Source organism: Nicotiana tomentosiformis, chromosome 11 (genome assembly GCF_000390325.3).
Source record: "Nicotiana tomentosiformis chromosome 11, ASM39032v3, whole genome shotgun sequence".
Classification (NCBI taxonomy): Eukaryota; Viridiplantae; Streptophyta; class Magnoliopsida; order Solanales; family Solanaceae; genus Nicotiana; species Nicotiana tomentosiformis.
Genome location: NC_090822.1, coordinates 42,690,311 through 42,705,251, shown reverse-complemented (window position 1 = coordinate 42,705,251; position 14,941 = coordinate 42,690,311). Strand labels below are relative to the sequence as shown.

Genomic DNA, 14,941 nt, shown 5'->3' with positions numbered 1-14,941 from the left:
CCATAAACAATAATTGGTCCGACAAAGGTAAATTGAACTCCCAGAAAAAGAAAAAGAAACAAAGAGCACGTAAGCGCAAAGAAACTTTGAAAATTCAGGACATCTTTTATATAACCATCTGCTATTGTTTACTTGCTCAAACAAAAATAATCTAAATGAATCCAATTTATAGCAAAAACTTAAAAGAGTAGATAAACATAAGTGGATATATCTATTATTCTCTATGCTTCCTTGAAAATGGATGGACTGCCGGAGAATATATACAAGATGTTCTATTATGACCAATTCTTCTGCAACAACCACATTTGAATGTTATTTTTGATGATTCGGTAGTTGGAATATGCCTTTTCTTCTGCCTTCTACCTGGCGGGACTTTGAAATCTGGAGGTTTAATAATTTGTGACTTAACACTCTCTTACAGGATGTATTTGTCTTTCATATGTTTTCAGCCAAGATTCCTTTAAGTATCGGTCCGAGCAGAAATTGAATTTCTTGATGTTTCTCTTCTCGATAGCTGCAATTGCATGTATACATGGTAATTCATCAAATTAAAACTGAAAACAATCACATGTTCTTTTGTTTAAATCCACCAAGAAAGTAATTCCCTCTTCCTCAACTCTAGAATGCCATGAATCAACAGGGAAGACCTTCAAAGTTGAAAAACTATAAGTTAGTACATTATGTTAAATTATCATTAAAATAATAAGCTAAAGTAAGAACATAATACTTACATTTAAAGTAAAAACTAAATCTATCTGTTTCTTCAATTCCTCTTCTACCCAACAAGAAACGTCATAAAAAGTTCCTTCTGCTTCATTTCTTCTTTCATAAAACCAACGTTATAGCTTCACTTGGATGAAATCCATCATTCTTAATATAGGCAACTCCCTTGCTTCTAATAGCACAGAATTCATTGACTCAACTTTGTTTGTTGTGAACAAGTCATATCTTCGTCGTGGACTACAAGAACGTTCCCACCTTTCTGGTGGTTCTTCCATCAAGTAGTCAAAAGTCTTCTTATCAACTTTTGCTATATCTGACATGTATAGATCAAATTCTTTGCGCCTGTATATTCTTGCAGCACTTTAGAAAAGTTTTATGACCTCACTTTTCACTTTCCTTCGCTTTAAGTTCTGCTCCAAATGATAGATACAAATCCCATGGTGGCTTTCAGGATATACCTTTGCAATGCCATGTGCAATAGATTGATGCCTGTCTGATAAAAAATTTAAATTGCCACGGCTCCCAATTGCATTGCGAAACTCACTAAAGTACCACTCATAGGAAATGTTATTTTCAGATTCTGCAATTCCAAAGGCTAGTGGGAATATTTGGTTATTTGCATCCTTTGAAACTGAAATCATTAAAACACCACGATATTTTGACTTCAAAAAAGTTGCATCAACAGCAATCACTGGTCTACAATGATTCCAACCAGCTATTGATGATCCATATGCATAAAACATATAAAGAAACTTGAAAATATAGTTTAACAGAAGGTTAAAAATACAGAACACCAAATCCTTAACATTTACACTGTACACATCAAAGTTAAGGACATCTTGTCCTTAACATTTTCACTGCGCACATCAGAGTTAAGGACACAATGTCCCTAACATTTTCAGTGCATACATCAAAGTTAAGGACAGCTTGTCCTTAACTTTTAGAATGTACACATCAAAGTTAAGGACACCATACCCTTAACTTTTACAATGCACACATAAAAGTAAAGGACACCATGTCCTTAACATTTTCACTGCACACATCAAAGTTAAGGACACCATGTCCTTAACATTTTCACTGCACACATCAAAGTCAAGGATACCATGTCCTTAACTTTTACAATGCACACATCAAAGTTAAGGATACCATGTCCTTAAGTTTTTCACTACACACATCCAAGTTAAGGACACCATGTCCTTAATATTTTCACTGCACACATCAAAGTTAAGGACACCATGTCCTTAACTTACAATGCACACATCCAAGTTAAGGCCAGCTTGTCCTTAACTTTTACAATGCACGCATCAAAGTTACGGACACCATGTCCTTAACTTTTACAATGCACGCATCCATGTTAAGGACACCATGTCCTTAACTTTTTCACTACACAAATCAAAGTTAAGGGCATCATGTCCTTAACTTTTATAATACACACATCAAAGTTAAGGACATCATGTCCTTAACATTTTCACTGCACACATCAAAGTTAAGAACAACGTGTCCTTAACATTTTCACTGCATACATCAAAGTTAAGGACACTATGTCCTTAACGTTTTCACTGCACACATCAAAGTTAAGGACAGCTTGTCCTTAACTTTTAGAATGTACACATCAAAGTTAAGGACATCATGCCCTTAACTTTTACAATACACACATAAAAGTTAAGGACAACATGTCCTTAACATTTTCACTGTACACATCAAAGTTAAGGATACCATGTCCTTAACTTTTACGATGCACACATCAATGTTAAGGACACCATGTCCTTAAGTTTTTCACTACACACATCCAAGTTAAGGACAGCTTGTCCTTAACTTTTACAATGCACGCATCAAAGTTACGGACATCATGTCCTTAACTTTTACAATGCACACATCCAAGTTAAGGACACCATGTCCTTAACTTTTTCATTGCACAAATCAAAGTTAAGGGCACCATGTCCTTAACTTTTATAATACACACATCAAAGTTAAGGACACCATGTCCAAAACATTTTCACTGCACACATTAAAGTTAAGAACAATGTGTCCTTAACACTTTCACTGCACACATCAAAATTAAGGACACCATGTCCTTAACGTTTTCACTGCACACATCAAAGTTAAGGACAGCTTGTCCTTAACTTTTAGAATGTACACATCAAAGTTAAGGACACCATGCCCTTAACTTTTACAATGCACACATAAAAGTTAAGGACACCATGTCCTTAACATTTTTACTGCACACATCAAAGTTAAGGATACCATGTCCTTAACTTTTACAATGCACACATCAATATTAAGGACACCATGTCCTTAAGTTTTTCACTACACACATCCAAGTTAAGGACACTATGTCCTTAACATTTTCACTGCACACATCAAAGTTAAGGACAACTTGCCAGTAACCTTTACAATGCACACATCAAAGTTAAGGACACCATGTCCTTAACTTTTACAATGCACACATCCAAGTTAAGGACAGTTTGTCCTTAACTTTTATAATGCACACATCAAAGTTAAGGACACCATATCCTTAACTTTTACAATGCATACATCCAAGTTAAGGACACCATATCCTTAACTTTTTCACTGCACAAATCAAAGTTAAGGACATCATGTCCTTAACATGTCCTTAACTTTTATAATACACACATCAAAGTTAAGGACATCATGTCCTAAATATTTTCACTGCACAAATCAAAGTTAAGGACACCATGTCATTAACTTTTATAATACACACATCAAAGTTAAGGATACCATGTCCTTAACATTTTCACTGCACACATCAAAGTTAAGAACAGCTTGTCCTTAACATTTTCACTGCATACATCCAAGTTAAGGACACCATGTCCTTAACTTTTTCACTGCACACATCCAAGTTAAGGACACCATGTCATTAGCCTTTTCACTGCATACATCAAAGTTAAGGACACCATGTCCTTAACATTTTCACTGGACACATCAAAGTTAAGGACAACTTGTTCTTAACCTTTACAATGCACACATCAAAGTTAAGGACACTATGTCCTTAACTTTTATAATGCACACATCTAAGTTAAGGACAGCTTGTCATTAACATTTACAATGCACACATCAAAGTTAAGGACAGCATGTTCTTAACTTTTAAAATGCACACATCCAAGTTAAGGACACTATGTCCTTAACTTTTTCACTGCACACATCAAAGTTAAGGACACCATGTCCTTAACTTTTACAATGCACACATCAAAGTTAAGGACACCATGTCCTTAACTTTTATAATGCACACATCAAAGTTAAGGACACCATGTCCTTAACATTTTCACTGCACACATCAAAGTTAAGGACATCTTGTCCTTAACATTTTCACTGCACACATCAAAGTTAAGGACACCATGTCCTTAACATTTTCACTACACACATCAAAGTTAAGGACACCATGTCCTTAACTTTTTCACTACACACATCCAAGTTAAGGACACCATGTCCTTAGCCTTTTCACTGCACACATCAAAGTTAAGGACATCATATCCTTAACATTTTCATTGCACACATCCAAGTTAAGGACACCATGTCCTAAAGTTTATAAAATAGATTAATAAACTCTTTTTGATTGTTTACCTGTTGTTGTCGTCTATCTTTATGTTAGTATATGTTCCCAGGTTTTTACTTTTCATCATATACAAGTATGAAGACAATAATTCATAATTCTCTTCAGGAATTCCTCTTATTAAAGTTAAAGCACGTTGAATAGCACGCCACGCCTTGTGATAACTAATGTCTAGTCCATGCAATTTTTGCATTTCTGCCATAATAAAGGCTGGTGTAACTTTAAACCTTGGGTCTCGAAGATTGTCGATAATGTAACCACTAATTAACTTTGAAGTTGCATGCCTTTGATCAGCTTTCATAGTATTAACTGAGCAGTCATAATTTTTCTCAATCTTTACTATCTTGAATAGTGTTGAATCTTTAATTCGGAAAGCACGCACATATCACCCACACCTATCATCATTGCATTTCAACGAATATCTTGTTGAGCTTGATTTTTACCTTCTTGAATTCAAAATGTCCTTTAATTGCTATATTGAAAAAACAGTTAATTATACTCTTCTTTTTGTCAAATATTGATCCCATTTTTATTTCATCTAACGAAGCATTTTCTCTTAATATCGTAGTTGGGGATTCTTTTTGTTTCGAATTTGAGCTTCGTCTAGTTAGTTGAGTAAATATTTTTTCAGCAACTCCTTCTATTACCGGTGCACTCTCTAAAACTTGAATACCCAAAGCTTGTTCGTTGTCAATCTCTATAATGCTTTGTCCTTCCACTTGAATAGAATCAAATATTTGAAGCACCTCTTCAGTTATTGGTTGAGCTTCAACCACATCTATTTCCATTATCTGTTGGCATTTATCTTGATTGTCTTGTTGAGTTTCTGTATTGACATGTTCAAAAGTGCTTGTAGAACTAAAAACTCTTTCCGAAACATCAACAATGAAACGACAGCCCTTGAAGAGTGGATGGCTTTTTAGTAACTCTATACATGTGTGAAGATCTAAATCTTTGGATACAAGCATTCCCTTGCTTGTTCCCAGATTGATATCAAACCATATCATTGCTTCAAACTTGTCTCTATCCAATTCAATAACTTCAAAGACCTGGTTAATGAAATCTTCAAATCGAATTGCCTCAGGTACTAGAACAAGCTTTGTTTGATGATCAAGATACTTATAGTCTGCAGTCCATCTACCATTAAAAGCAACTATAATACATATTGTATCCATCCTGCAAGTCAAGAAAATGGAAAATTCAGGACATATTTATACATCAATCGTGAAGTTAAGGACACGATGTCCTAAACTTTATCAATACAAGTTGCAAACACAGGACATTGTGTCCTTAATATTTAGAACAACAGTCATGAAGTTAAGGATATCATGTCCTAAACTTTATCAATACAAGTTGCAAATACAGGTCATTATGTCCTTAATATTTACACAATAGTCATGAAGTTAAGGACATCATGTCCTAAACTTTATTAGTACAAGTTGCAAAAACAGGACACTGTGTCCTTAATTTTTACATAGTAGTCATGAAATTAAGGACATCATGTCCTAAACTTTATCAGTACAAGTTGCAAAAATAGGACACTATGTCCTTAACTTTGATGTGTGCAGTCAAAGTGTTAAGGACATGATGTCCTTAACTTGGATGTGTGCAGTGAAAAAGTTAAGGACATGGTGTCCTTAACTTGGATGTGTGCATTGTAAAAGTTAAGGACAAGTTGTCCTTAACTTTGATGTGTGCAATGAAAATTTTAAGGACAAGTTGTCCTTAACTTTGATGTGTGCAGTGTAAATGTTAAGGACAAGCTATCCTTAACTTTGATGTATGCAGTGAAAACGTTAAGGACATAGTGTCCTTAATATTTAGAACAACAGTCATGAAGTTAAGGACATCGTGTCCTTAACTTTATTAATACAATTTGCAAATACAGGACATTATGTCATTAATATTTAGAACAACAGTCATGAAGTTAAGGACATCGTGTCCTTAACTTTATTAATACAAGTTGCAAAACATAGGACACTTTGTCCTTAATATTTTTTAGAACAACAATCATGTTAAGGACACCAAATCCTTAACATTATGTCCTCAATATTTACAGAACAATTACAGAGTTAAGGACGTGATGTCCTTAACGTTATCAATACAGAAAAGAAAAAAAATCAAATTCCTAGCATCTTATTCTTTGGTAACAAAATAAAAATCCACACAAACACATAAAAGCATATAGAGATATCTGAAACTTTAGAAATTACTGTAATTTTATGGTGAATTTTGGACGAGAAAGTTGAATTCTGAACTTAGACTAGAAGTTTAAAATCGGAAGAGAAGCTTCTACAATTTTGGACGATCACAACAATTCTCTGCACGTAAGTTTGAGCTGCTGCTAATCGTAAATAAAGAGCGTATGTATCAGCGAAATTCTATATAGTATAAGGGTATTTTCGTCCGGACGGGTAAAAATTTATTAAAGCAGTGGCTAAAGACTAAATACATTTAAAACAGTGGCTTAAAAGTAAATACATGTATTATTACTGGCTATCTGTGCACATCTCCCGCCTAATTAACTAGGAAACAAGAAATATCTAAAATACTTTTAGAACACAAAAATACTTTTCTGACTCCTACATAACAAAGAATTAGCTTTCCATATTATTAAACGAAATAGACAGTAGATACGAACCTGCAAAAGCCTCACAAAGATTCTTCAACCCTATATCAATGGTATTCCAGTAGTGTTGCCTCCATTTCATGTATTCTTCAAACCGCAAATAAATGGCCAGCTATCGACTGATAGACAGAGGCGGATCCAGGATTTAAATTTTATGGGTTCAACTTTTAAGATTTTTAACATTGAATCCATTATATTTTTAAAGTTATGGGTTCAAATCAATTATTTTTGCAATTTTAATGAATTTTTACACATAAATTTTTACTCAACGTCGAAAGTTATGGGTTCAATTGAACCCATAACTAACACACTGCATCCGCCTCTGCTGATAGATAGAATGTAAAGAGATTCACGTGAAATTACATAATGTGCGAACATATTATAAGAAGTACTTTAAGAATAAATCAAGAGCCAACACCAAATCTTAGTAACAATCTCTACGTATCTGTAATGTTATTGGTTCCAAATCGCTTCAATCAGTAAGGATCTCAACTAGAGGAATAGTATCACTCGCCTTACGCACGGTCAAAGCTTGATAAAATACTAATATCAGTAGTTTGAAATTTTTAATTAGTAAAGAAAGCTACAATTTTAGGAAATTCAAAGGAGGGAAGCCCTAAAACCTTTCAAGCAAAAAAAAAAAATCGAATCTCCAAACTAGTGCAAAGCTCTCCATATTATTTGATAGCCTTAATTTGTAGAGAGCGAATATATTAAGGAGCCAGAGTCGACCACTTTTGAAAAGTCGAACGGGATTTGAGAAAAGATGGAATAGATTTGCGAAATACCTGCATCATAGGCTTCTATTTGGTTTTGGTATTCAATCGGGGGTTTTGGTGCTTCTACGAATTGGGTGTCTTCTAGTGGCAATATCTTGGCTTATCATTTTAAGGTAATAAATTTCATTAAAAAGGGCAAAATAGACGCGCGTATACAAAGAGTAGAAAACCTTACAAGAGAACATGGTGTTCTACGAATGACACTCAATCTTCTATACAAATAAGAACTTCATGGGTGCACCCAAAAATAAATAAGTGAAAAGAGGCTACTCCTCGAGCTTACAAGATCTTTCTCTACTCCATCAAAAGCTCTCATATTATTCTCCCTCCAAACAACCCACATGAGTGCTAGAGTGGCCTTTGATGGTTCTAGTTTTCTAGACTTTTTGGTCTTATGCTTTGTTTTGTATTGCTTTTAGAAGAGTACTCACTTATTCTAATTGTACAAACAACATTTAACTTACCTAAAAAGATTATTTTAACCTCTTATTTTGTTCCGAACTCTTTTGTTGATAATAAAATTTATGCATCCAGTAGCTTTTCAATTCTAGTGCTAAATATAAAGAATGATCTAACAATTAAAAAAATCAAACATTAGTTGTAAATGTTAGTAATATCGACCAATAATATGACATTTGATATAAAAGTCACAATGCTTTCGACATTTTGCATCAAACGCCGTTTTTACAGCATTTTTATAGGTGTCATTAAATTCTTTTTTTTCTAACATTTATTTCAAATGTCACTAAATAAATGCCGTTGTATCATCACTTTCTTGTAGTGATAGTTGTACAAGTCAAGATGCACGACACAGAACTTGGTAATTAGGTCTGAGTATAGCATATGCAATGGAAGCGTCAGCTCTGGTTTAAAACAAATATGATCTATCGTTGATGAATGTTAAATCTACAGAGAGAGAGAGAGAGAGAGAGAGATACCATCATCAAAATATACTTAAGCGATACAAAAAAATGATCATTGACTTACCGGGCAGCCAAATTTGATTGCTCCGCCACATTAACCTTTGGTGACCAAGATAACCTAAGAACGCAATCAAATATTTTAGCCACATGTCAAATGGTTATTATTATAAGGTCAAACATCACAACAATAACTGCCTTCTTATAGTAAATAATATGCCAGAGTAACCCTACCTCAGTTTAACATCACCAGTTCCAAAATAGTGTACCAGCTGAACTATTTAAGAAAATAATAATGACCAAAGTTATCAGTATTTGCCAGGTAAAATAACTAAACCATCAGCAGCCACCCTTGCCAACTCTGGAAGAGTCTTGTTAGATATCTTGGAGATCATTAATCCACTGCATCCAACACTATGACAAGAGAGAACGACTTTGAAATTTGAAAGGTAGGGAAGTAGAAATTTGATATTTGCTGCTAGCAAAATCGCTTTGTGAACAAGAGCCTTGCAGTTGCAATCAGTTTCATCTAAACCATATGGTTCAAAGCCCCAAGCTTCAGTATCCTCTTCTTTTAATAGTTTAGATGCCGCTGAACAAGACTCAGGGCCTACATGCAACATTTTCCGCATATTATCACTGTATGCTTTCTTCAGTACAGATAATGCTCTTTGAAGCTCAGTTGTGCTTCAAACACGACCTAACAATGTGTTCTTGTAGAAGGGCATTCACTGAACCAAGGAACTTGGCCAGAGAGTTTGTCCAGGCTTCGGTGTTTTTACTGCAAATGCAGAAGTACAAAGGTGCGGAAAAACTGTCTCTAGGTGTCAATTTTAGTGCCTGTAGACAAGGAGGGACGGAGAACCTTTTTCAAGGGATTGATGCACAATGCTTGGTTTTGCCGGACTCTTCTTTTGTGGACAAATAGGAGTTTCATTAATGGCTAATATGATTTATTTTAACTATTTAAATACATTGTAGATTGTACAGATTCACTCTGAATTTCGGACCAGCAATGTATCCCTAGTCCTATCCACATTCTGTGACTTTTTAGTACAGCGACACAAGTACACAACATTGGAGCCAATAGCAATAGATCAAAAATATTTACTGATTTCAAGAAAAACAACTCCATAAGCCAAGATCCAAATAAGTATGGTGCAAACATAAGTTTCTGCAACCGAACGACACTTCTACTGATGACAAATAGAGTTGATTGTTTAATCACCAGAATTTCTTCGAAAGGTTCTCAGGCAGTGCAGTGAATGAATCACCCTTTGCATATAAGGTCCAAGATAACCACAGCCATGAAATAACACTTCTACATTTATATGTAGAAAGCAACAAATGTGACAAATTGCTTATAATGATTCCCAGGACAAAATGTTCCAGAATTTCTCTCACAAACGAGAGAAGGTACAGATGTTAAGACCCAGAAAACAAAACATTTTATTTGGACGACATACATCAGATATCAAAATGTTTTGTCCCATTACATAAAAAGAACGACTGAGAAGATTTAAACACAAGAATTCCTCAAAAGAACAGATCACCTAGATTACATTCTAGTACATTCAAAGAAAGCTGCAAATACTTTGACATCTCATACCATGTCGAGAAGATAGAAAGTAAACAACACAATTTTGAAACCAACAAATAAAAAATCTTTGAAGCTTAATTGCATGTGTAAACTCCACTTGAATACCTGTGATCAACCTCATAAAAATCGGCCTTGCCCTCTATAGCTGGCTGCAGAGAAATGCCAGACAAAGATCTAGGCCCTTGGGATGAAAACTTTACGTAACCAAAAAGCACTAGCTCTTCCCCACCATCATCATCATTAATATCTACAGGGAACCTCGCCCTCAGCTTACCAGGATGACCCTTGAGTGGGATCTCATCAACATGCCATTTCAGTTCTCTCTCAGACCGGTTCAATACAGCTTTGGGTGTAACTTTCAATAATGTGGGGTCTACTGGCAATTTCAGGACAAAGGAAACATTGGTTAAAGGAACTGGAAGATCAGGATTTGCAACGTACTGCAGCATTACAGAGAGTAATGTCCCACTAAGACGCTTAACAAGTCGAATCCTCAAAGGCAATGGAGTTAAACGCGGCAGCAAACTGTACTTAATAATAGGTATAGGCTCATTTGAATGTGCTGTCTTCACATGAAACAAACCATTCCCAAGGCTGCTCACATGAGAGTTTTGCACGACAAACCTCTTAACACCAGCGGTGCCTTCAACCTTGAAGGAAAACTCAGTTTCCTTATCATCAGAAGACTTCAGGGGCAGTGTTCTTAAGAAAACAACGCCCATCAACCCAACCCTCGCAAGCAATGATTCTCTGAACTCCGCACTGATCTCCTCGGTGATGAACATTTCTGGACCATTCATTTTCTTCACCAAAATATCCTCAAGTTTTTTCCCAGCACCACCATCAGTAGCAGCTCCAGCTGCAGCTTTAGGTGGTTCACTAGTCTCCAGTAACTCAAGCCCACCAAGACCCTGATCTTTCTTCACCTTTTTCGTTCCCACATACTCTGAAGCATCTAATCCACCACCCCAAGCATCATTAATCCCTTCAAAATCCTGCTGCAGAGTTGATCCGTCATTACTAAACTCTATCCCACCATAATCCCCTTCAAACCCTTCCACACCAATATGGGTTGACTGGGTGGCTGCAGCAGGTGGCAAGGTAGTCACCTCAAGCCCTGCCAATGCTTTCGATACATCCGAACTATCCTTATCCTTATCCTTCTTAAAATCACCCACCAAAGACTCCGGCTTATTAATCATATCACTTGCAGCAAATGGATCTTTCTCCCCCTCAATCTCCTCAATTTTCTCTTCCTCCTTTTCTCCACCCATAATCGCTAACGATGCTGCCACCTCATCACCCGCCTCCAACGTCTCCTGAGGCAACTCAAACAAGACTTTTGAGAACGATTCCACTCCACCTTCTTGTTCCAACGCATGAGCCTCCACATTCACCCAACTATCAGCTCCCCTGATCTTATTCTCCGTATGAATAGCAGAATGCACCATCTTGGCAATACTCTCCCCGTGCATAGACGCCAACATAGCCGCCAGCCTAATATTACTAACCCCTCTTAACACAATATCCAAAGCCATATAAATCTCTGCGTACTTCTTAGCTAACTTCTCCGGAGTGACATCAACACCCCGGCATGCAGTAACCACCACAGAAACAGCTTGATTCACAATACTAATACACTCAAACACATTATTAACAACCATTTCTTTGTCGTTATTATCATCAGCAGTGGTAATAGCAAGGACATAAATCGAGTTAACAAGGCGGTAAACAACACGGTACCTGGATTCGACACCAACAATAACTTGACCCGAAGAAGCAGCGAGCGGGTCATCACCAAGGGACATAGAAGGATCAGAAGAAGAGTCAGAGGGGGTGGGTAGTTGGGCTTGTTTGGAAAAGGCAAGGCGGGTTTGGCGAAAAGCGGAAAGGGCCATTAGGGCACGAGAAGGAGGGAACCATTCACGGGTTTGGAGTAAGATGTCAGGTCCATTTGTGGGTTGAAGGGAAAGTGCCAAACAAGACATTTTGGAGACTGATGTATAAATCAGATCTTGGTAAGTTCTATAGAAAAAGTCTTACAACTGACAGTTCTGTATGTGTGTGTGTGTTTTCTAAAGAAAAATCTGAGATTCTAGATCATGTTTCAACCTGCAATTTGACAAAGATTCACTTACTTGAGAGGCGCAGAGAATTGTAGTTTGAGCTTTTCTCATTGCAGAGATCGGAGAGAGGAAGAAGAGAGCTTAGATGATGCGAATGCAAAGAGGATGATCGGACCAATTGTTAAACGGGTCGGGCTTGAACTTTCTTACAAACAAGTTTTTTTGAAAAGTTTTTTTAAAAAAACGGTTTATGTTTAACAATTTAAAAAATACTTTTGTATATCAATTAATGTTTGACCAAATTTATAGGAACTGCTTCTAAGGGGAACAACAACAACAGCAACAACAAAAAATCTAGTAGTTTTCTACAAGTGCTGTCTGAGGAGGGTAAGATGTACGCAGTCTTACCCCTACCACTGGAAGGGCAGAGAGGCTATTTCCGATAGACCCTCGGCTAGAAAACGACTAAAAAAGGTAATTGCAATAAGTAGGAATAACAGCAAGCTGAAATAAGATCGAATCCAATAATGCAGTCAAACTTTAGGTAGTAATAGACATCTATGAATAAAAGATATCATACTAACACTAATGCTAAAGAACTGAGTAAGACAAAGAGAAACACTCGACTATCTACGAACCTTTTACCCTAATCTTTGACCTTCACACCCTCCTGTCTAGGGTCATGTCCTCAGTCAACTCCAGTTGCACCATGTCCTGCCCAATAACCTCTCCCCAAGACTTCTTAAGCCTACATCTATCCCTCCTGGTGTCCACCGAGGCTAACCGCTCGCACCTTCTAACCGGGCTTCTAGGTGTATTTTTCTTAAAAGTGCTTTTCAAAAATATGCTTTCGAGGAGAAGCTATTTTTTTGTGTTTCTCAAAAATTGCTTCTGCTTCTATTCAAAAATATTTTTTTCTCAACACCTCAACTTTGAAAAAAGCATTCTTTTAAAAGAAAAAAAGATAGTAAAACTACCATTTATGTCCATTTATAAGTAGCTTATGACAAAAATTGGCCAATTCATTAAATATTACTAATATAGCCAAATGTTATCAATATTAGCCAATTAGCTATTTGTAGCCAAAAAAAGATCAAATCTTTATTTTCTTTTGAGTGGGTGTTATTAGAATAGATTGGGTACATCTTAAGGGGTTTGAATCTCAATTTTGGGATGATTTGGCGGAGTTTTGAGGTGGTTTGAATTAAAAATGTGAAGTAGAAGATAAAACATAAAAAAAAGATATGTGTATCACACTGTGTATTATTTGTGTTTCACATATGTATTATATTTGTATCAAATGTGTATCACATGTATATCCATGTATACCTCTGTGTGTGATACATGTGTCATAGAAGAATTTTTTGAACTCGATTTTAACTACGAATTTTGATACCAAATCAGTCCAAATCACCTCCAATCTTCCTCAAAATTTGTATATTGACTCATCTATATGTTTTCAGTGAATTTTCAACCATACTCATTGAAAAGGGTCCTTTTTTGCTTAGATTTTTGGAATATTGTATATATTTTTTTTATATTTTATCGCCTCGTTTGCTACCTCATCCATGAAATTTTCTTTCCGTCTTGCATCTAATGTTGCTGATCACGCTTAAAAATATGGAAGGAGATTTTTGCATGTGATTCTTGAAGAGAAAGATCCTTATTTATTTGAATTTTTAATTTTTATATGTGCTTGGCTAGTTTTGGTAAGTCTATGATTAATAGCTAAAGCATGGTAAGTTAGAACTTATTTAGGACATTTATGTAAGATTTTCGAAAAAATACTTTTGGCCTTGGATAATCTTGATCAAACAGGCTATTAGTCCCATTGGCATTTTTTGCTATATATTATGGCTATTTTAAAAAAAAATTAAAAACTTTATTTGTTCCTTGAATATTATCAATTTATAAAAATAAAATTGGAGTCTCGAAAAACTTGCAAATTTTTGGGTGAAATTTTTTTTTTCACTCACAAAAAATTTAATTTTTTTCAAATAAAATCCATGTCTAAATATAACTTTAACTTACAAAAATTATTTTTCAACACAACTTCAATTTTTTTTTTTAAGTTTTAACCAAATCTATGTCCAGACGCTAGGTAGGATTGTAAATGAATAAAAAAAATAAAAAAATTTGGGGGGGGGGGGGGGGGGGGGGATTAAGACATTGATGGCCAGTTTTTGAAGTGGCTTGTTAATATTTTATCACAATTTGAAATGTGATGAGAAATAGTTATTTTTTAAAATAAAAATTTTTGAACAAAAATATCTCAGTTGAAACACGATAAAATTCCAAAGATAATTACTAAATTTGGAATATTTAGCAGTTCAAATACCAAGAATTATTCCCGGAGAACTTCCAAAAAAGTTCATGAATTGAACCTTTATTAGTTTGAATTCCAGTTTAAGTTCAATGCTTTAATTCTTGGTGACATTGTTCTTCACCATCAACTGTTATCATATCGCGATTGGTTTCTATTTGGTGTTCATAGAGAAAAAATTAATAATATATGTTATGAAGACTTGATAATACTTTTGTTAGGATTTTTTTTTGTAGACTTAATATGGCAAATTGACAATGTTATGTAAGATAGGCGGATGAATGTAGTTCAATTAATCAACTCACTTGGATTGAATTAGGAAGTGAGAAT

The 14,941-nt window shown here is 35.4% G+C and overlaps 3 protein-coding genes across 4 annotated transcripts; all 3 read right to left on the bottom strand.

Annotated features, from left to right (window-relative positions):
* Window positions 1–4,688: 4,688 nt before the first annotated feature.
* On the bottom strand, window positions 4,689–9,906 carry LOC104112752 (uncharacterized). 2 transcript variants are annotated; one of them, XM_070187885.1, is made up of 3 exons: window positions 8,857–9,906; window positions 8,690–8,743; window positions 4,689–5,470 (listed from the first exon to the last, which is right to left on the bottom strand). In XM_070187885.1, the coding sequence occupies exon 3, from the start codon at window positions 5,467–5,469 to the stop codon at window positions 4,696–4,698; it is 774 nt and encodes a 257-aa protein (XP_070043986.1). In that variant the 5' UTR covers window position 5,470; window positions 8,690–8,743; window positions 8,857–9,906; the 3' UTR covers window positions 4,689–4,695. The 2 variants fall into 2 exon arrangements, with proteins under 2 accessions (XP_070043986.1, XP_070043987.1); XM_070187886.1 differs by lacking the exons at window positions 8,690–8,743; window positions 8,857–9,906 and adding an exon at window positions 6,508–8,677.
* On the bottom strand, window positions 8,931–9,254 carry LOC138901333 (probable pectin methylesterase CGR3). Its single transcript, XM_070189088.1, has one exon. It carries the CDS (start codon window positions 9,252–9,254, stop codon window positions 8,931–8,933), a length of 324 nt encoding a protein of 107 aa, XP_070045189.1.
* Window positions 9,907–10,047: 141 nt separating the features above from the next.
* LOC104112753 (uncharacterized) lies at window positions 10,048–12,491 on the bottom strand. Its single transcript, XM_070187884.1, has one exon. It carries the CDS (start codon window positions 12,208–12,210, stop codon window positions 10,297–10,299), a length of 1,914 nt encoding a protein of 637 aa, XP_070043985.1. The 5' UTR covers window positions 12,211–12,491; the 3' UTR covers window positions 10,048–10,296.
* Window positions 12,492–14,941: the final 2,450 nt, after the last annotated feature.

Coding starts and splice junctions, on each gene's coding strand:
- LOC104112752 (XM_070187885.1), bottom strand. CDS start 5,469: ATGGATACAATATGTATTATAGTTGCTTTTAATGGTAGATGGACTGCA.
- LOC138901333 (XM_070189088.1), bottom strand. CDS start 9,254: ATGCGGAAAATGTTGCATGTAGGCCCTGAGTCTTGTTCAGCGGCATCT.
- LOC104112753 (XM_070187884.1), bottom strand. CDS start 12,210: ATGTCTTGTTTGGCACTTTCCCTTCAACCCACAAATGGACCTGACATC.